At 38.5% G+C, this 21,345-nt stretch overlaps 1 protein-coding gene across 1 annotated transcript in view; it reads right to left on the bottom strand.

Moving 5' to 3' along the window:
• Nucleotides 1–21,345, bottom strand: part of LOC141004456 (phosphatidylinositol 4,5-bisphosphate 3-kinase catalytic subunit alpha isoform-like) — a 33,517-nt gene that overhangs the window by 6,746 nt on the left and 5,426 nt on the right. Inside the window, exons 3-25 of the mRNA XM_073475948.1 lie at nucleotides 20,859–20,966; nucleotides 20,439–20,607; nucleotides 19,863–19,989; nucleotides 19,226–19,435; nucleotides 18,614–18,708; nucleotides 18,286–18,441; nucleotides 16,495–16,740; nucleotides 15,825–15,910; nucleotides 14,590–14,695; nucleotides 11,159–11,311; nucleotides 10,850–10,984; nucleotides 7,604–7,728; nucleotides 7,172–7,253; nucleotides 6,748–6,912; nucleotides 6,303–6,406; nucleotides 5,988–6,159; nucleotides 4,909–5,015; nucleotides 4,546–4,667; nucleotides 3,240–3,318; nucleotides 2,958–3,128; nucleotides 2,579–2,696; nucleotides 884–1,035; nucleotides 87–249 (exon numbers count right to left, since the gene is read on the bottom strand). Coding sequence (XP_073332049.1) covers nucleotides 87–249; nucleotides 884–1,035; nucleotides 2,579–2,696; nucleotides 2,958–3,128; nucleotides 3,240–3,318; nucleotides 4,546–4,667; nucleotides 4,909–5,015; nucleotides 5,988–6,159; nucleotides 6,303–6,406; nucleotides 6,748–6,912; nucleotides 7,172–7,253; nucleotides 7,604–7,728; nucleotides 10,850–10,984; nucleotides 11,159–11,311; nucleotides 14,590–14,695; nucleotides 15,825–15,910; nucleotides 16,495–16,740; nucleotides 18,286–18,441; nucleotides 18,614–18,708; nucleotides 19,226–19,435; nucleotides 19,863–19,989; nucleotides 20,439–20,607; nucleotides 20,859–20,914 — 3,099 coding nt within the window. The 5' untranslated portion in view covers nucleotides 20,915–20,966. The remainder of the gene's footprint in view (nucleotides 1–86; nucleotides 250–883; nucleotides 1,036–2,578; nucleotides 2,697–2,957; nucleotides 3,129–3,239; nucleotides 3,319–4,545; nucleotides 4,668–4,908; nucleotides 5,016–5,987; nucleotides 6,160–6,302; nucleotides 6,407–6,747; nucleotides 6,913–7,171; nucleotides 7,254–7,603; nucleotides 7,729–10,849; nucleotides 10,985–11,158; nucleotides 11,312–14,589; nucleotides 14,696–15,824; nucleotides 15,911–16,494; nucleotides 16,741–18,285; nucleotides 18,442–18,613; nucleotides 18,709–19,225; nucleotides 19,436–19,862; nucleotides 19,990–20,438; nucleotides 20,608–20,858; nucleotides 20,967–21,345) is intronic.

Here is a 21,345-nt window from a genome sequence, read left to right as displayed (position 1 = left end):
TGAGATAATCTTGGAGAGGTTTCAGAAATCTCAAATGTGAGCCTCGAGACTATTTAAAGGAAATGAGATCAAAAAAGCCTTTTTACCTGTTCGCTTTTCTCCAGGGCCAGCGTCTTCCTAATGTAGGCGATGTCATCAAATGACTGCAGCTCAGGCATGCCAGAGCCCAGCATCATGGAGAAGAGGTTGATGAAGAGGTTAGCGTGCTGACGGATGGCCAGATAGGCCTTATAACACATCTCCTGGAACCTGGAGGGAGATGGAGAAGGAAATGATTAATCAATTAGTTGTCAACTATTAAATAAATCGCTATATTAACTATATTCAAGAAAATAAAGTCATAATTCTCTGACTCCAGCTTTTGTTAATGTGAATATTTTCTGGTTCCTTTATGAGAGTAAACTGAACGTCTTTGGGTTGTGGACAAAACAAAACATTTGAGGACGTCATCTTGGGCTTTGGGAAACACTGATCAACATTTATCCACCATTTTTTATAGAACAAGAGACAAATCAATGAATCAACAATGAAAATAATCGTTAGTTGCAGTCCTAAACATTTTTTATACAATTTGTCCTCTGACTGCAGTGCAGGGAAGTCACAGCAAAACAAAGAAGAAAAAGAAAAATTAAACTCTGAAAAAAATGGTTTTAAAAAAATGGTGACAGCAAGCCAATTCAATAATGATGTTCCTCACACTGCTTCAACTACCAATCCTGCAGGGCCCATGCATGGGTTGCAGTTATAGGTTGTTGTGATGAAAAAAATAGTGACAAGCCAACAAACCAGCAAACTGACTGATACTAGTGGCAGGTAAGCAGATAGAAAAAGAAGATGAGAGAAACAATGATTAGGGAAAAGAAGAAGTAAGATGGTGCAGTACCTCTCGAACTCTTTGGTCTTCGCACACTCCTGGGATCCCTTGCTGATGACGATGAGGAAGTCTTGTGTCAGTACAAAGGGCACTCGCTCTCTCTTGTAGCCAAATTTCTTCTTCTTATGATCCAGGAAATGGCCAAAATCTATATGAAACAACTAGAAGACAGCAGAACAAAGATGAAAGGGCAGGAAGTCAAAGTTTGTAACTCTTTCTAACAAGTACAACACCTCTAAAGTCAGGCCTTTATACTCTATACCCATAGGAAAACAAAAAGCATCGACACAAATCTTTCACCACCAATATCCAGTTATTTTACAGGGATGAATGTAACCATTCAGACTGCTTAGTGCTCTCTTAAACTTTTTTTTTTTTTTTACCAAATATGGAATTGTCAATAAGACATTTCTGCTTTTACATCAGTTGGCTTCACATAAAGACCGAGTCAGTCAGGATTTAAATTATTTATGTCCTTTAAAATGTTACTACAACTATTTTGCTGTTTCTGGCTGTGCTACCTGTCTTCTGGCGGTGAAATAAGTCCACAGAAAAACACAGAAAACAAGGAAATTAGAGCCTTATCAATATGCAGTTTTTGGGGTCGATGCCGATACCAATATTAGGGAGTCAAAAATTCTGATAGCGATATATCGGTCGAGATACTGCCATTTTTTGCAGTGATTCTTCAAATGTCATTATCAAACATTTGAGAAAAAAATCTGTAATGGAGGCAGGATATTTTACAGTTTAACAATAAACTTTATTGTCTAAAATGAAACATTAAACTTTAGCAGAAATTGATAATCATAAATCACTCCAAGTATGCTTACAAATATATAATATACATAATATACAAATACGGTGAAACCAATATATCTTTGATCAGCCAACTGAGATATAGGTCGGGCTCTAAAGGACATTATGATTGATGATTTTTGGGACATCTGACAAAGAAAACCTACCCAAGAATTGTGAAGATAAATGGGCAACATTTATTTATTAAACATCATTTATTTATTTTAAATTAGCATCAATAATAGAGTAAAATGCCTGAATAATGACTCAAAACCATCAACTTATTTAAATCGATGTTTAAATAATTCCAGTCAGATCTTCTTGTAACTTTACTAAGATCTGACAAGGATTACAACTTTGTGCAAATTAGACATTATGTGTGAACTCTGCATGCTTGCTCGTGCTTTGCTTGTGTTTGTGCTTGATCAATTAGTGTTTTTTGAGAACTAGAGTGTGTTCAGCTGAGTGTTAGAGTGCTCTGTGTTTTTGCCAGAGCAAGCCTGTTTGGAAATAGGCACGAAGCAGTAGGGGTGAGCTGCCTTTTTCTTTACTCCCTGTTTTTTCTCCTGTTTTTGGTTAGGTTAGGGAGGTAGGTTTAGCAAATGTCTTTCTGTTCCTTTTCTTTCATAGGGTTTAGTTAGATTACCGATCTGAAGTTTAGATTGGGTTTTTGTTTGTTATTTTGGCCTGAGCTCACCCTGAACAGAGGCTTCACCATTGTACATATTTTCACTCACGTTCTGTGTAGTCACACTTTGTCTTTGTAAATAAATTATTATTGTTGTACATACACTCTTTTGTCGTTCGTTTTATGTCACGCTTTGGCACCCCTAGGCCGAGCGTAACATATGGTAAACGTTACTCATATCTCAAATTGTGTGCTGGGTTTGTGCATATACACATTACCTGTCCATCATCTTTGACCATAATGTTGCTGTTGTGCCTGTCTCCTATCCCAAGGATAAAAGTAGCTACACAGTAGCCAGCACAGGACCTCGTAAACAGATCTACAGCCAAGTCATACCTGCACAAACACACAGACACACACCCAGTAAGCGGTCACACTATTAATTTTGCATTTTAAAGACAAATTAGTAAGAAGAAAGTATTTAAATACACAAAACTGAATGCAGACATACATAAATAGGCTGTAACTCTAAACAACATCAGTTTTTCCCCAAAGACATCTCCTTTAGCACAGATACTGTAGTCTAATGAACACTGTTTTATACTCTCTAATGATGCCAAGATGATACAAAAATAAAACCAGGAGAGAAGAACTCACATCTCGCCCTTGTTCTTGTCCTTGAGCCACTGATGCAGAGTGTTTGAGTTGAACTGCAGGGCTCCTTTCAAGCCTCCTTTACACTGAATCTGCATGATGGTGTGGGAGCTGCGAACCACCTCAATGAGACCCACACAGTCTCCTAGTGACAGACAGCCATAGGGAAGCATCCTGGAGACACACAAGACAGATAATCTGAGCCCTTTGCTTTGAGGCAGGAAAGACATATAGAAGAAAGACATTAAAGCAGAAAGATACACAATAAGAGTGAGAGAGTAATACCGCAGGTCCAGGCCCTGATTCTGCCAAATATTCTCCATGATTTTAATAATCTGCAATGTCAGCATATCCTGTCGCAAGTCTACAACACAAACACACACAATGAGGACAGAGTTAATAACATCCTAGGATACTGACAGATTATACACAAACACAACATAAGGACGAGTTAGTATGATTATAGGAGACAAACATTACCAAGAAGCCTCGAAATAGGTCACAGTTTGTGTCAACATTTAGGATTGGGACCAAGAAATATACTTAAAACTAGAAGTTTTCAGAGCTTCTTTTAATGGAAGATGGTGGTAAAAGTGAAAGAAAATAAACATTATTTTCAAGTGTATGTTTTGGCCTTTGCAGTAGTTTTCACAAAACGAGTTTATAAGAAATGTTACGGTAAATGTTATGAAATAATTTTCAGAACATAATGTTAGATTTGAAGCTACAGACTGTGTTAAGAGGAAAGAAAAGTTCCAAAACATGTTGCAGGGGCCAACAGAGGTCAAAGGACAACTTTGTTTTGTTCAACTTGGACCCTATTTTTCCATGTTTTTGCTCCAACTTACTAACAGGGAAAAAAAGCTGAAATCGGTCCAATATTGAGTGAGACCGCTGCAGCCGGCAGCGACAAAACATGCTGCAATGTAATCCCTGCGGAGAACTGCGCATCCTCAAAGTACGTCCACCAAAAGTGCTTGTTTTGACAGGTTCATATTGTGATTCTGAGTGTCTGACAACATGATGCAAAAATAGAGATGAGACTTTTTTCTAGAATGAAATCCTTTTTGTCAAACCAGAAACAGACACGAAACTGCTCTCGCCAAAGCCACCAGACACATTTAAAGAAAAAGTTATTTTCTTGTGGTAAAACATACGTTATTCAAACCCTACAGACACAAAACTCACTAAAACCTTCTTGTTTTTTCAACTGTTCCAACAATAGACAACTCAGGTTTGGTCCAACAAAACCTTTAATTCACAGAGTTAGATATGAAAATGTTCTGGCTCTAAACATTGTTTCTCACTGCTTCTTAGTTGTCTGCCTCCTTTCTCAATATTTTCACATCTAACGCAAAGGGGTTCTTTGCAGCCTGTTTAGCAGCTGCTGGCTGCATTGACCTCTTACTTCTGGACCAATTTCAAAAACTGTTGTTCCCATTAGTCACTTTCAGACAAAAGATTTGGAAAATAGGGTCCTATTTGAAACAGACCGAAGTTACCCTTTAAATATGGGCTTTAAGAGGCTGTGTGTGTGTGTGTGTGTGTGTGTGTGTGTGTGTCTGTGTGTGTGTGTGTGTGTGTGTGTTACCATCTCCATTTTTGAAGATTATCTCATTGTTCTGAAATAGCATCTCAGACATGATGTCAGGATTCTCCCAGTTGAGCCACAATGGCCTCTTTGCTGATGACATGATTCTGCACTCATCTAACCTGTGAACAAATTAATCCAAGTTATTAAACAGTGTAAATCTTTTATTAACAACCTTGCTTATGCACACACACACACACACGCACACACACACACACACACACACACACACACACAGACACACAGACACACATACACACATACACACACATACACACACATACACACACATACACACACACACACACACACACACACACACACACACACACACACAATAGCTCATTCACTCTTGCTTCCAACCTCAGGTTTCCTAGCTGGTGTGCAGGGTTGAGAGGAGAGGTGAAGTTCTGCAGAGCGTCCATGTAGTCTGGTCTCTTCATCTGGTCCACAAGAAACCGCATCTGGACCTCCACAAGACACACACACAACCACATGTTGAGTCTTAATGAAATGTAAAATATATATTTTTTTTTAACAGTTTTTACATTGGATTTTATGAGTGATCTTTTATTGTCTGTTTTGCTGAATTTATTTTCTTTTGTCCTTGTTTGTGAAGCACTTTGGTCATGTCATTTTTAAATGTGCTATAGAAATACACTTTGACTTGACAACAACACACACATATATTCAGTTGCACAAAATATGTGTGCATGCACCCACCCACACCCACACCCACCCACACACACACACACACACACACACACACACACACACACACACGAATCCACAGAGAAATCTTCTAAAAAAAATCGCTGCCTTTAAGATGTGTTACGACTGAGGGGAAAATTATGAATAATGAATAATGAACAGACTGCTCAGGCATTCTAATGTTAGTTATCTTAATAATAAGTAATGCAACACAGATGCCATATAAAATGCTAAGTATTTTAATATAATCAAGGCTGCTAATTATAATTCTGTGTTTTGTCAGTTGTGGCGAATGTGCTTAGAGATCAGGGTCAATTAACTGGAAAGTCACTGATGATAAAAGCACCACATGGAAGGGGCATGCATATTTCCTGCTTTGTCATTATTGCTTATTTTTCGTCAAAACAGCTAAGTGAGATCTGTGTGCCTCATTTTGCATCTAGAACATGCAGTTAATGGTTTTGAAGTTTAATATAATATAAATCCACATGATGTCTGTGAAACAGTGCAGTGAGGGACAATGTGCAGGCATTGAAAGTTTGAGTTTGCCTACAGTAGGTTGTAATTTTACCAAACGTTTAATGGTAATGATGTAGAATATAATACAACTTCTGATAAAAATAAATCACCACAATTTGTCCCTCATATCTCATACCGTGCAATTGAGATGTTAAAAACTAAAACTTTAAACATTAAAATCATATACCTGTGTGTGTTGCCGTCCTTCTTACCTTTTGCGTCTCATCCTTCTTCTCTTGTTTAAGGATGTCGGTGAGGTTAATTAGCTTCTCCATGGCTTCTACCTGCCTGCTCAGGTGTTTGAGGTACATGCCACACGCCCTGCAGTAAGCCTCTAACAGCAGCCCAAACCTCTGGCTCACTGTTTTATTGTGCATTTCTGACCTGTGAGGGAGCCACAAAGAAGAAAAGGGGGGAGACGAGGTGCGATAAACAGGGAGAAAGGATGAATTTTTAGCTTTCCGGAAAGACAGAGAGAAAGAAAAGTAGATAATTATGAAGAAAGAGCAATGTGGATGGTGACTCACTTGAGATGCCAGAAAAAGAAATGTCCTATCCTTTGATTGGTCAGGGCCTTTTTGAGGAGAAAACGGGCCAGGGGATTGTCGAGATACTGCTCATATTTTAATACCTAGAACAGGAGAGAGGGAAAGGAAAGATTTTAACGGTGAGAAAAAGGGGAGATGTAGACAGGACGTTCAGATTAGTAATTTCAGACTCTATGATGTCTCCCCACCACAGAGTCCCTGACAACCTAAGACATAGATGGAGAGTCTTCAGCACACAAGAGCAGGCCAAACAAAAGCTGCTTTCCAACCGGTATGAGACTGGCAGCCAAGGGCACTGGAGACAGATACTCCACAGTCCACTTGAGTCATAGCACTTTTTATTCCTTGATGTCTTCCTTTTTACTCCGTTCTTTTGTCCGTCAGGTCCTTAAATTCAATAGCCTCGACTCTCTCTAAGACCTACCTGTACAAGCTGGATGAGGTACTGGGACAGTTTGTCATCAGTCAGGTATTTGTCAAGGCAGCGTACAGCAAAGTGCCTGACCATGGGGTCTGGATAGTTACAGTCCAGCAGCTCCATGGCCTGCTCTGGACGGATAGATGGCCATTCCTTTAACAGGCAGTACATCTGAGAAACATACAAACCAAGGAAGATGAATTAATACTAATTATACACTCATAAATCCATTTCTTTATATAGAGTAGAGTAGAGTAAAGAGTAACTGCCAATTATTTTCATTTATTATCACATTGATTATTTTTTTAATCTATAAAATGTCAAAAAATTGTGAAAAATGATAATCACAATTTTTGATTTTCCAGAACCTGTTCCTCTGTTCCAAGGATGTGTTTATGTAACAAGCAGGTATGATATGGCCTGTAATTACCTGTGCTACTTCATCTCTGGAGTTCCACTTGACAGCGAGAAGGATCTTGGGAAGGATCTCAGGGATGTTCATGCAGTAGTGCCTGGTAGAGAAAGAGAAAGGGGATCACTACTGTGTGTTTCAATCCAGATTAAGCATGCTGAATGTAGTTACATTTAATCCAAGAAATGTTTAAAGGCTTTTTATTAAAAAAAAACAAATAGATGTTAAAGAATAAAATTTTTTGAACATATTGTTCAGCCATTAACAAACAAGAATAAGATTGTATTGAATCTGGTCATGGGGTTTTGCAAGTGACATCAAGTTAATTTACTAATGACTCCAATCTGTTAAATCCATGCATTTCTGTTTATTCTAGTGCTCTTCATATAGAAGTACTTGAGTGCTTTAGGGTAAGTAGTACCATGTTATATTTGCTGGTTGGGAGATTACCTGTGTCTCCAGAGGAAGTCTTTCTCCTGCTCAGTGATTTCAGAAAGTGGGTCCCTGTTACTCAGCTGTCTCAGCTGCTCTGTGTCACTCTCTGTCAGGGCGTGATCTCTGGCCACACGATTGCTCTGAAACACAACACAGAGATATACTATAAAAACAGCATTATTACCTAAAACCAACGTAATTAACCTGTTGTGAAGTTGAAATACAAATCCTTCCCTACATTACCTCTGTAAAACACACAGTGTAAAACAGTTAAACACATGCGTTTTCTTATCAACCTTTGTTACTTCACTTTATTAACCTTACTTTGTCAGTTAGAGCTTCCTCTTTTTTTGCACCACAGCATCTTTGTGTCAGTATTATAACAAATGTGTATCAGTCTTGGACATTCAGCCATGCAGTGGTTACGAGAAGCAAAATAAGCTTGGAACATTAACAGCTGTGATCCATTAAGACCCATTACTGTAAGGGAAGCTTTGCAAACAACTCAAGTTACACCTAAAGGAATTACTTAATACAACACATTACACTGTCCTCATGAATAAATCAATACTGAACGGTCCAGCTCTCTTGCATTGCACAATATCTGAATTACCTGTAAAACAGACCACATTACAGATACGTACGTCTGTTTGCTGTGAATGCCGTCATTTTATGTCCACAGTTATAAATCTGTGCACAAGGTGTACTGAAGTGCAGTATTCCTCCTTAATGCCACATTACCAGTTAAATCTCACATGGTATAAGTGAGTATTTCCTTCACATTATCCTTTTTTCTATAGCAGGACACATTGTCAAATGAAACGTTTATGATAAGTCATATTCAAATCATCATCCAGGTTTGTTTTCTCTAAAGCTGCTAGCATCTCTGAAGCATGAAATTCACTTGGGACCGTATTCAAATGCTTGTATTTACTGGCTATTGGTTTGAAATACATTTTTAGTGCTGCATTTCCTTTGTCTCTGAATTTGTCTTTACAGATACACAGCACAGCAGTTTTGTGTCTGTAGATAGTGAGAGAGACCAAAAAAAGCGAGAGTAGTGGCTCTAATTTACATATTTTTCTGTTTCTGTAGTCAGACAACCGAATACATTATAAATCTGACCAGCTCATAAATACTAAACTGGCAAGCTGTCATTACCAAGCTGCTTAGCTGCACATAACATCACAAATTTACGACCACAACATCGTCAGACAAAATAAACAGAAATAAAGGTTAATGACAAGAGCTGTGCTGCCAGATCAGCTATACATCAGCCGGAACCTGATGCAGTCTGAAGCTGTGTGCATTCAGAGCAAAGATCAGCTCTTAACAACCTTGATAATGCCCTCAAATCCTGAATTTGAACATCACTTTACCAAGAACCAAGATCAACATCTCTGTAGAAAAGTTTCTGTCTATATAAACATGCTGTTAATTAAGATCAAACAATTTTCTGGTCAGGATCAGGCCGGATGAACTATCATCACATTTGACACACACACATGAATAAGTTAACAGATCGCCTAACACTGTTCACATCCTCTCATATGTCGGCGTAACTCCAACCAGAAGTCACATTATCACATCAGGAGTCCTGGTCCTGAGGACACCTCCACCAACACCATCAAAAATACCTGAAAACAACAGCTCACAGTGACACTAGTGAGACACATAAACGTGTTGGGACCAACTCAAGTTGTATCGTTTATTGTTGGGATAAATTTTAACCACATCAATCTAATCGTTTATTAAACTCAATTTACTCATATCTAAACTTTCAATAAATAAAATAAACTGAAAAGAGCTACAGCATTCATTAACATCTAATCATTAATTTAACCAAACAATTGGCACTGTTGTGTGCTATAAACACACAGAAGAATCAGTAACACCTCCCTATAATTACATGTGGTTTCTTGCATAACATGCATTTCTGTTCACATTACTTACACAATACCATCACCACTAATTTAGCAGAGTGAGTCATTACATGTAATGCTTTTAACAATATATAACCGCACCTTGCATTAGGGCGTCATAAATTAACGTCAAAATATCTCAGGCCACAAAGCAGCCTAATGAAAGGCAAAACCTTCATTAATAACTTACCTCATCTTCTCTAAGTAGCTCTGTACACATCATTTATATTAAAAGTTACTTTACACTTATGCGAACTCACACCTGAAAGCTCCCTGCAGGTCTTTGAGATGTCACCTTAAATGTGCAACGTGTTGAAGATAGCTCCAAAAATATAGAGGGCAGTATACTGTATCATCATACCAGATTAACTGCTAACTGCTGCTCACTACAGTCTGCTGTAGCTATCTTTTCCTGTGGCAACTAGCTGCTGTTAGCAAGTAGCTCAGCTAGCCTTGGAGTTACATGGCCCTATTAGCTGATGGAGGTCTGACAGACAGAACTCAGCCGCCTCCCAGTGAACATGGCTGGGACTGCACACAGCCTCCAAGACCGACGGCTCTGACCAGGACTATGACTCCGGGGACAGGAGAGACAAGTAACAGCAGAGGAAGGAGAGAGAGAGTCTCAGGCATTAGCAGTGTGCAAAAACAGCCTGTAGAGCTGGAATATTTTCACACCTTTCTCAATAATTTAGGATTTATTTTGACCAAACTAGTGGTAATTCTGGAAAGACATATTAAAACTGTTTATGTACGTTTTTTTTTTGTTTCTGCCGAGTCTGAATGAAGTGTGTTTAACAATGAGTTAATGGGGCAATTTAGCTTGTCTTAGTTCTGTGAAAGAGAGAAACTGAATTCAGGTGATTTACTCTTGTATTTTTCTGTTTAGTAAGGAAAACAGTAAAAATATCTAAGTTTAACCAAATAGCGTATTCACCACTCACATACATCTCTCAGCTGAAACTATACCATCGATCACCTCTTGAGAAGTGATGTTCGGAGACAGGATGGACTGAGGCTAGCTGGGTAGCATGCTAACTTCAGTATCTCTGCAGCACAACACAAAGACATCTTTGACACAACGTCAAAACTTCTTTGTTTATTTACATTGCGTTGATAATGTTAGTTCATTTTTTGCATGTTTTAAACGATAATTCTGGGATTATTTTACACATTGCCCCTTTAACAGACATTTCTTTACTTGTGTTTGAGCTTTCAAAACGTAAAACAGTTGATGAAAACTCAATAACCAGAGGTCCCTATAATGCATTCCCAGTGTACAGATAAGCACAAGCAAACACATAACACACTGGTTAGTGTCTGGTAACCAGGTTATTACCTGTCCAGAGAGGTTGTAGTTAAACCCCAGTTCCCTTGAGATGGTCCAGTTGGCATGATCTTCTACTGCATTCATATCTGGATATTTGACTGAACTACTAAAGTGGTCGAACTCCAGCTCCAGACATGGGGTTTCCTGGAAAAAAGAGATCAAAAGAGAATCATTGCATTGTTTAAAATAAAGTCTCTCATAATCCTGTTACTTTCTGGCAGAGTCTCCATATGAAACAGAGCATGTACACTGCAAAAGAACACATATAAATTTACTTTTTTTTTTTACTTTTGAGGGCAAGATGCTGAATTTGAATACCTTGTTTGGGTTGGATCCAGTGACTCCTATGGGGTTGAGGAGGTCTTCAAGGCCATGAGGGACAGGCCAGAGGTTCAGAGCCATCTTGTTAGCCACCAGAGTGTGAGTATAATCAAACATGTTGATATTACCCCAAGCTAGTGGACAGTGCTCCTAAAGGGAGAGACAGAAAACCAGTGAGTGCAAATGTAATTAGGTTTGATGTGAGAACCCTCGTGGGATAAAACAGACACAAACACAGATGGTGCATAATTCTGAATCAAAGACGATTTTAACACCAACATAATCTGAGACTCTCAGTGTAGAAGAATTTGATCTCATTACAGTGTCATTCTTCTTTCAGTGTCATTCTTTCAATATCAACTGTATTACCAATTAATCTATTGGTAATAAATAGACATTAACAGAAATATCAAGTGTTTTTTGAAGGCAAAACTCACAAATGAGGTCGTGCTTTAAGAGTTTTCCCTTCATACAGGCTACATGATTAGTACACAAGTATGTATTAGTCCATTATTTGATTCCTTGTGAAAATCACAGAGAGCAAACAGGTGCTCCTTGCAACTAAATAGTTGCAGTCTGGAAGTAAATGCACAGACAACACATCCACAGGTTAATATTTACAGGTCAGTTTTTGGTCTGCTCAGTCAAGTCAGACTCTTTTAATGTCTTTAAACCTTCTGAAATGCAGCTTTCCCAGTGTCTTCCTGGACTTAAATGAAAACTGATTATGCACCATGGTCAGGGGTAGTGTTGTAACCATACTAACATTTCTATTTTTGATACAATACCTTGAAAAATACCGATATTCGATACCACAGGGGAAAAAAATGCCACAACATTGAGGGCATACAATTTCAGGTTTTTATTTAAAGATTAATACAACAAGCAGACTTGTGTAATGTGTGTTAAGAACAACAGCATCTAAGTTAATTTACTTCTGGAGGAAGTCAGACTATGTGGGCATTTCAGCGGTGCTTTCTGAGAGGAGAGCAAAAAACACAGCTAGCACTGGAGTATCGATACTGCAGAAATATTGAGTACTGAAACTGTTTCACATATTCAGCATATATATTTATAGATATTTCCATTCTTTTGACAACAACAGTCAGGGGTGCTGGGTATTTCCCTATTCCTTAGGTTACGTTTTAGGAGGAGATGCTGTTTATTTGCCTTTAATGTGGTGGTTTGTGGCACGCTGATACGCAAACAGATGTTAGTTTCAATTATAAGGTTTTAAAGGGCCTCAAAGGTTTAAGCGGCTTAAAATGATGTTGTTAAATTTTTAAAACTTCTGACTGATTTTGATTGATTTTATAGCCCTTCTAACAAGGTTTAACAAGAAACCCAGTGACCATGCCAACACTCATTCATCCTGAAAGTTTCAGTCTGCGTGTCTTCTGTTGTAGATTAGTGCTGTATATGTCATCACATTCTGTTATTTGTTATAGTACTGGCAGGATATTCAGTTAAACTCTGAATGGGACCTTTCCATGTATGACTGCTTGATGATGAGATTATTGATTATGGCACAAGGGAAAGACAAATCATCAAATTAAAGTGGTCTTTAAAGGTTATCAAACAATCTTAAACTTCAGCACTCCCACAACCAAACTACTATCTAAGCCTTCACAAAAGCTGAGGAAATGTTTAAGATAACATCTTAATCCGCAGAGAGACTTCACTAAGGGGCAGCCATCGAACCAGGTGACAAAGGGCAACAATGTGAGGCGGACTGAGTTACATGCAGACAGCCAGTCAAAATGCACCCTATTTATAGTGAGTGATGGCACAAAAGGCTGCTGCGGAGAAGTGTTTATCTTTAATTCAACTGGGGCATGAAAGAGCATCCGCTAACCTGACCTCAACCTAGCATGGCGCAGGATGGGACAGGACTCACTCCAGGTGTCTGTTACAATATCCATGTCTGGCATTCATTGATACAGTCCACACTCACACTCACACACACCTCACTCTCTTCTTGCCTTCCACCACAGAGCGATGAAAGAAAAATCAATCAGTGTGGGTGTCTGTTACAAGTTTAAGAGCCAATGCACAAAAATACAGACAGTTTTACACCACATGGTGTCTAAACATAAGTCAAATGTACGGACAGTCATTCTTTTTTTGTAAATCTGATGAAGTATTTCAAATATGTTGAAATTATGCTACACAAATTGGTTTCTGATTAAATCAAAAAAGCATTCATGTATTAATATTCTAACTTTACAGCCCTAATTTTGAATTTGCATTATCAGAGTATTAAATGTTTCTGTTCAAATACTTTGATATGAGTTTGAAAGAGAACAATTAGCCCCTTACACAACATGTCATTAGTGTGCCTTGCAGTGAAGCGAAACATATTCTAACACGAATGGAAAAGTCTCCTCTGCCGATTATGTTTCTGTTGATGTTTTCTGCCACCACAGTGCCCATGGCTGATTAGTAATTAAACAGAACCAAAGACGATACCACGGCTCCCATTCACCTTGGACACATATACTCAGACAGACTGACACATCGAGTAGGGTAGGTTCATGTGCCAATACCAGTACATGCTAACAGACACACAGACAGAGAAAAGGTACCTACACTATGTAAGTCCCTCCAGGATGGGTAAACATGCCATGTTAAAAGATTTAGACACATGAAGGCCATCTGCTCTCTGCTATCTTTAGATTGTGACAACTGTAGCTATACTGCTTCGTATGATCACTTAGGCTAACCTTTATTCCTTTGCCTAACATGAGCTTATCCTTTTTTTTTTGTTCCCCGTTATCTGTTTGTTTGTATTCTATCACAATTGTTGCATTTTCAGTTAAACTGTAGGACAAAGTATTTCACTTTTCCATAATTTCTAACTAAGGATGCGCACCATCAGTTAACAATTACACATCGCTACCTTGCTATTCAGCACCAGAATTTCAAGTTGGTTAAACTAATTATTATAATTTCATTTACATACACATTTAAATTACATATTGACAAAATCTGCACCAAAGACAAGCATCCATTACTAATGTTAACAACACCAGTTAACTGTTGCGTTGAAGATGTTATGCAGCCACCCACCGCTTCTCCTGTCGTTGTCATGTTTTGTAGGATATTTTGCAGTGTACATGATGCATGGCTCAAAGTCCCACAGCATTTAAAACATGATTTGGTTGTTGAAGAATGTGCTTCAGGGTTTCAAATGGGTCTTATACGCAGTACTTTTTCGGACAACATTTAAACTTATAGATTAAACTGTGTTCAATTTTGAAACGACTGGTCTAAGTTTAAACTTAGTTTTCAGGAAAATCCCTATTTCTAACTGCTAAAAACAAAAATGGAACAGTGATATCTAAATTCCTAGTGAGACACCTCCTGTTTTGGTATGTCCAACTTCTTGTCAACTTAATTTGCACTGCAAAGTCTGCTTTCATTCCTACCTCCTTGGCTCCCTTCCTGCCCTTGACAGAGCAGATGGAGAGGCAGAGTCTGGCAGCCCGGGGTATGTCTGGGATGTACATATCATAGGTGAGCCACTCATTCCACCTGGAGATAGAGAATGAAAGAGAAACAGAGATAATTGGGGAGTGCTTCCAGTACAGGAAAACTGAATGCTCAGAAACAATATGACACTTTCAGCAACAAAATTAAAGACAGACACAGAGCCAAATATACATAAATGCCAGAATTACCTTTATAAAAAGATTGTTCTACAAGGCATGTACTATATAGTATAGACAGTATTCCTTCTACCCCACCACAGGTATAAGAGTGGAACAAGGCTTAGGTTCAACAGTAACGTAATACAGCAGTTTAGTGTTACTAGCCAACACTAAACTGTTAACTTTACCCGCTCCTGCCTTAGACAGCTTAAAGTAAATTAGCAGTCTAAATTGTCCAAACTACTATTTCAGATAAATAAGGAGAAAGCGAATTTAAGTAGTAGTTTTTCCATTATTGATTCATTGCATTAAATTGAATCTAATTTATTCTGGCTTTTTCTGTTTTTACTTTTCATTGTATAATTACTTACTCTCACATTAACTATTAATGTGAGAGTATTATTACTATTATTACTATTGTTGGGCGCCGTTGCAGATGGCTGCCCATTCACTCGTTCTCCTCTATACACTGTGTGTGTGTGTGTGGGTGTGCATGCATGTATAACGTGAGTGATAAAAAGAATTTCCCCTTGTGGGATTAAAACAGTATAATAAATAAAATAAATAAATTAAGAAAAGCTCTTCAAAAATAACTTTCATTATTGATTAATGAATGATTAAAATTATTATTTTAAGATTTATCGTTTAGTCCATATAATTGTATGAAAGTGTGAAAAATGCTCATCACAAGAGCACAAAGTGACGTCTTCAAATTGCTCCTTTTCTCCAATCGACAGTCTAAAACCCAAAGACTCTTCATTTACTACCATAAAAGACAAGAAAAGCAGAAAACCCTTACATTTAAGAAGCTGGAACCAGCAAATGTTTGACATTTTTATAGAAAAAATGACTGAAACATTAATCAATCATCAAAGTAGTTGGCGACTAATTGTCTTTCGAGTGGCTGATCGATTAATCAACTAACTAGGTATTATTACAAATAAGGTTGCTGCAATTAAGGACTGCTGTAATAAATTACAAGTTATTGTAATGACATGGTAATGCACAGTTACCTGGGGTTAGAGCAGGGTACTCTCTGTGTGTTGACATTGTCACACATCTGTTCACCTCCATGGTAGATGCCTGTTCTCACATATATCTATAAGTGGACAAGAGAAGCAGAGTGCACATGTGATATATCTTCATGTCAACATTGTAAAGAAACTGTCCTGTTGGACAAGTTATCTCAGATGTACAAGATTAACAGCATGTAACAGCTGTCATATTAAATGATCATTACACTTCAGTGGCATGCAGTCAGGCAGTTTTGTCAAGGCTGGTTTCATTTAAACAAATGATTCATGACAGCACACAAACATGAGCCACCAGAGATGCTTTCTCTTGGTAAAGGTCTTTGAGTGTTTGTTTCCACAGGAAGTGGGAGAGTTCGAAGATAGGAGTCTGTGCAAAACTGAAAAAACAGACAACATATATGGCTGCAGTGCAAATCTTAATTACATCTGATGAATACATTTTTATTAAGAATCTGCAAAAAACACAAATAACACTATTTACATCATTTACTAAATGATTATTCCTCTCAATTTGACCAATTCTAGTCTTCTCCTACCATTAATGTAAGAATAGATTACTCTAATCTATTCTTACATTGATGGTAAGTATCTGACACTAGTTTACTCGTATCTGACACTAGTATACTCCTATAGGACTTTGCATCCCCACCTTGTCTATGTCCCGTATGTTGACGTTAACATAGGTGGCACAAAGGATTCGTATTCGCAGAGTTCCGTTGATGGTCCACAGCGACTTGGCAGCTGCCTCGCCATTCATATAGGACGTTGCCGTGGAGATGCGTCGAGAGTATGACGGCATGACAAAATTATCTGTAGGCAACTGGGTGTACAGGCTGTCCTTCGCCATTAGCATCAGGTTAGGCATCCTGCCCAGCATGATGCAACTACGGATATACTAGAGGAGAGAGAGACAGAGAGAGGGAATGACACAGAGGAGGACGGTTAGACTGAAAGTACTCAGAGCTGCTAGAGTTACACCGTGCATGAGAGTAATTAATGATGCCAACTGGTCATCTTCCAGCAGCTGTGGAGTGACTGTAGAGCAAACAGTGACACTTTGTGCATCTTCTACTTGGATCTGGCACACGACACTTATCAGATCACTGTACGTGGGGAAATGGTTCCAGTGTTGAAAGTAATGAAAATGAATGTTGTGTTGACATATTCACAATGTTTCAACAAATAAAGGATCTGAAATTGATCAGGCATTAGCTAAATCCTGATACAAATTTATCAAAAAGGCCTGGAGCAGACCTGAGCCCAATTCAGCGGATAATCTGAAATGTTGCAAAAAAAATGCGTTGTAGTAACTTTTCATATTTCATACACTTTTTCCATCCAGCTAATAACATAGTTTGAAGGGCTTCTGTGGACACAGCACCGAACTATTCCTGCTAATTTTTACCTTTGAGCCATTAAACACATTTTTCATTAAGTTGAATGTTTGGAATAAATCACTAAAATCATGAAGAAAATATTCACTACCTGTAGAGATTATCTTTTACACCTTTGAACAAAATGTATCGGTCCAGTACGTACGATTTAGGGGGATCTGATGGCAGAAATGGATAATAATATTCATGATTGTTTTCTTTAATGTATAATCAGCTAAATCTAAGAATTGTTGTATTTTCGTCACTTTAGAATAAGCCTTTTAATTTTGCAGACTGAGTGGGTCTTTTTCCACTTCCTCAGGAGGTCAACCCAGCATTGCAGGGATTTGTATTTCCATCACAACAAAGCTACCCGCTTGAGTGGCGCACTTGTCTTCGATAGTGGTCAAGAGCAGCTGTTAAGCCTTTTCCTCCCTGTCGTATTATCGAAGAATTGCTGCTAACAAAATCTTCTAATTCAGAGATAAACACATTTTATTCCCTACAAATTCTTCACAGTAAAAGTCTCCCCTTATTTAGTTATTTAAAAGCTTTTAATATGAAGTCGCAAAATCCGGAAATTTTTGTTTTTCACCAGCAGTAACTTAATACAACTTCTGAAACAGCTGGAAGTCAAAGTTATGATAGGAAAGAAACTAAACGTAAAACCACAGAGGTACAGTTAGAAGCTACAATAGTACTGAGAGCTAAACACACAAAACGGCTTCCTCTTCAGTCTCCCGCACAAACATCAGTCTCACAATTGTAACACACGCTTGTTTGAGGGGGAGAAGGAGGTCGTCACTGGTTGGCCACGGCCAGACGTCACAGCAGCCCGCCTGGAGTCAGGCTGGGTGTGCTTTGGCCCCACTCTGGAGAGGGTTCATCTCGGGCGGGGCTCGGCACGGTTTAACTAATAATAGAAAAGCAAATCAGTGTGGTCCGGTTTGACTGGGCACCCCACGAGATGCCACTAAATACTGGACTTTTAAGATCTTAATTTTCACTTATTTTACTATTTCATGACCTGGGAATGTCCTGAACAGATTTTTTCTTGCGTCTCTTACCTTGTACTGGCTGATGGGGTACTTTTCCAGCAGGTACTCGTCACAGCCACAAACTTTGAGGATGTATTTACCCTGATACTCCTGAACACACATCTTGAGCTGCTCTGGGGACAGCAGCATGCTGCGTGTCTTCTTACGAATGGCCTCTGCTATCACCTTTAGGACGAGACACACGCAGACAGCCTACATTAGACTATGGTATGGCCTATAGTGACACCCTTCAATTTCCTCATGTTGAGTTTAAAACTGATGGTGATATACAGTTGTGGCTCATGACTGATTTACTGTCTTTAGTGCATTATAGTACTTTAGTGCATTTTCAGCCCACCTGCTCAGGCACACAGTCGTGGTTGATCTTCAAAGTATACTTTTGTTTGTCGTTGTTTGGAGAAACAATTACCCAAATCACAACAATAATTTGACCTACAAAAAGAGATGGACAGAAAAACAGATTAAAACGGAGGCTGAGAAAAAAGAATCAATATATCTAATTTTACCTTGAGCAGCAACCAGGAAACAATAACCCACCTATAATTATTCTGAGGTCTGAGGGTTTTATATATTGAGTACTGTGCTTCCTTTCTAAGTATTGTTTTAAAACAATAGCATCTCACTAACAGCACTTCAATCAATTCATCGATTGCTGTGCTCATTATCGTAGTTCCTATCCATTGTGGAGGCTGACAAGCAACGATTAAGTATTGATGTGTGGCTAAAATGTTCACTGCTTGTTCCCTGTCGACCTCTTGTTGTCTTTAAGTGCTTTGTTTGTGTTTTATTTTCTCCAAAAATAATACTCAGAAGCTTGACAACAACCAAAAAAGAAAAAAGACACATTTTCTATTTCCAAAGATTAGATTTATACACTTGTTTTTCTCTTCTCCCATGATACTGGTTAGAATCTACACTGAACAGAAAGCAGACTAAAGCCGTTGCTTACCTTTGTCCAGTTTGCTATAGATGTGTTTGGGAAGTTCTTGTGTGGATTCTACGTTGGGTGGGTAAACATACAGTGCTCTACTGTGGGGCCCGCTGGCATCTCTCAGCTCCACAGAGTCTTTACAAACATTCAGGATGTTTCTCCTAAAGTCCTGAACCTCTGGGTCCTTCACAAGGTCAAATTCACACACAGGCATACCAATGGCAAAACCTGGAAGAATAGAAAGCAGAGCCAGTAAGGTTTTGTCTTTTATTTTTTGGTCGTTTAAGGCAGTTTTGTCTTGATTCATCCATTTAAAGACAGAAAAATAACGTTTTCTTCCTATACCTAATGTAGTTCCAAAACAACATAACAAAACAACGATCAAGAATAAATTTAAGTAGGTTTAGTACATCAAAATTCTCAAAATTGGCCTCATGACATAGCGCAGGTAAGCTTTTTCATTCTCATCTTAGTTGAAGATATTTCTGAATAATAAAGCTTGCCTCACCTAAACAGGTTGTTATTTACAGAAATTAAACATTAATAATTTGTTTAAAATGTACAACAATATAGTTCTTTAACAAAAGTAGTCACAAACAAAATGGACCAAGGCTACAACAGAACCAGTTCTATCAAATGAGAAAAAACCTCTCACCAATCTCTCTGTTGAGGATCTTTTCCTCTCTGTTGCCAACTGGTTCAATGACTTTGAGGAAGGGCTGGAAGAGTCGGAGGTCACACAGCCTCCGGGTTTCGTCATAGAACTCCTCTCGCTCTGCTTCCTGAAGGCAGGGAAAAAACAGAGGCAGTGTTCAAACTACTCCACCTTCTTTTTCATGAGAGCCAAAGGTGAATTGCTATAAGAGCTGATGGTCTTCCTGCGGGTTGGATGGATGTTTTGGAAAAGGGCCAGGCATGGTGTGTTTTGAAGCATTTTCTAAATGTATGATATGTTCAGTTTTATAGAGGGGCAACCAAGATGTGAACTACTTATTTTTGTGAGTCTTCCATTCACAACAAATTGGAAGCAGGGTTTCCCCTGTCATATTTGGGGGAGCAGGAACACATTGCCTTTATTTCAAGTACAGTATCTGATAAGTTTCAGAGCCCCATTTCTTTTTATTAAAACAGGCTCCAGAACATTTTTGTGTTCATAGACGTTATTAAACAGATGTCTGGGGTCATTCAGATGAACATCTCTGCCTGCTAGATATTAAAACTGAGATCTTACCTGTGTGACACTGACAAAGATGTAGGACGTCTCCTCCTGTAGGAGGTGATGGAGGGGATATTTCCTGGCTTCCTTGAACAGCTCATGTTTGATGGTGATGAGTGTGGCCTCACGGAGACACTCGAGGGTAAGAATCATCCCATTGGGCAGCAGGCAGTCCACAAGGATCCTGCATGTTGATGACGAACTGAATTATTTACTTTTCCCTTACTATCCCCTCTGAACATTTAACACTGTTAAGATTTTCTTTATATTAATAAGAATGTATATATTAAACAATACAGTATCAACATAACTAAATACCAAATAATATCATCAATATCATTTTTTAAATCTGCAATAACATTGATTAACAAGCTAAACGTTGCCAAGAGCATGTGCACACTACAAAAAACACAAAATCCAGTTTGTGTGTCATACCTGGGGGGCATCAAGTGGATGCCCCATAGCTCCCCTGAGGACGGCCTGGGAGGCATCTTCCTCTATGTCTCCCAGCTCAGTCACACAGTTGCAGCTGCAGAGGACAACCTGAAAGATAACAACAGTTTCAAACAAGTCCTGACCCTTATTATGTAAAGGCGGAAACCCTGCTCAACTTAAGCCCTTGTGGTAATACATAAAAAAATGTAGGTGCAGTTATTATTAAATAAAGTGTGTTAAATATAGTTTACCTGATGTATCTGTTCATACTTTGAATGCTGTTTTTATAGTGACTTAGTCAGAAGCAGGGTGACTAATGAACACTGTTCAACAAAGGTGCATGAGCTCCACTTTCAAGGTGACCCAATGGGTGCACATGAAACCACTTCACTGTGCTGCCAAATGTTTAAGTGCCGTGTGACTTTCCAAACAACAAACTGCTTTCAATATCTGGAAAACTTGTTTTAAAAAAGCTGCCCAATGACGA

This window comes from Pagrus major, chromosome 11, assembly GCF_040436345.1.
Source record: "Pagrus major chromosome 11, Pma_NU_1.0".
NCBI lineage: Eukaryota > Metazoa > Chordata > Actinopteri > Spariformes > Sparidae > Pagrus > Pagrus major.
This window is presented reverse-complemented; position numbering and strand designations above follow the sequence as displayed.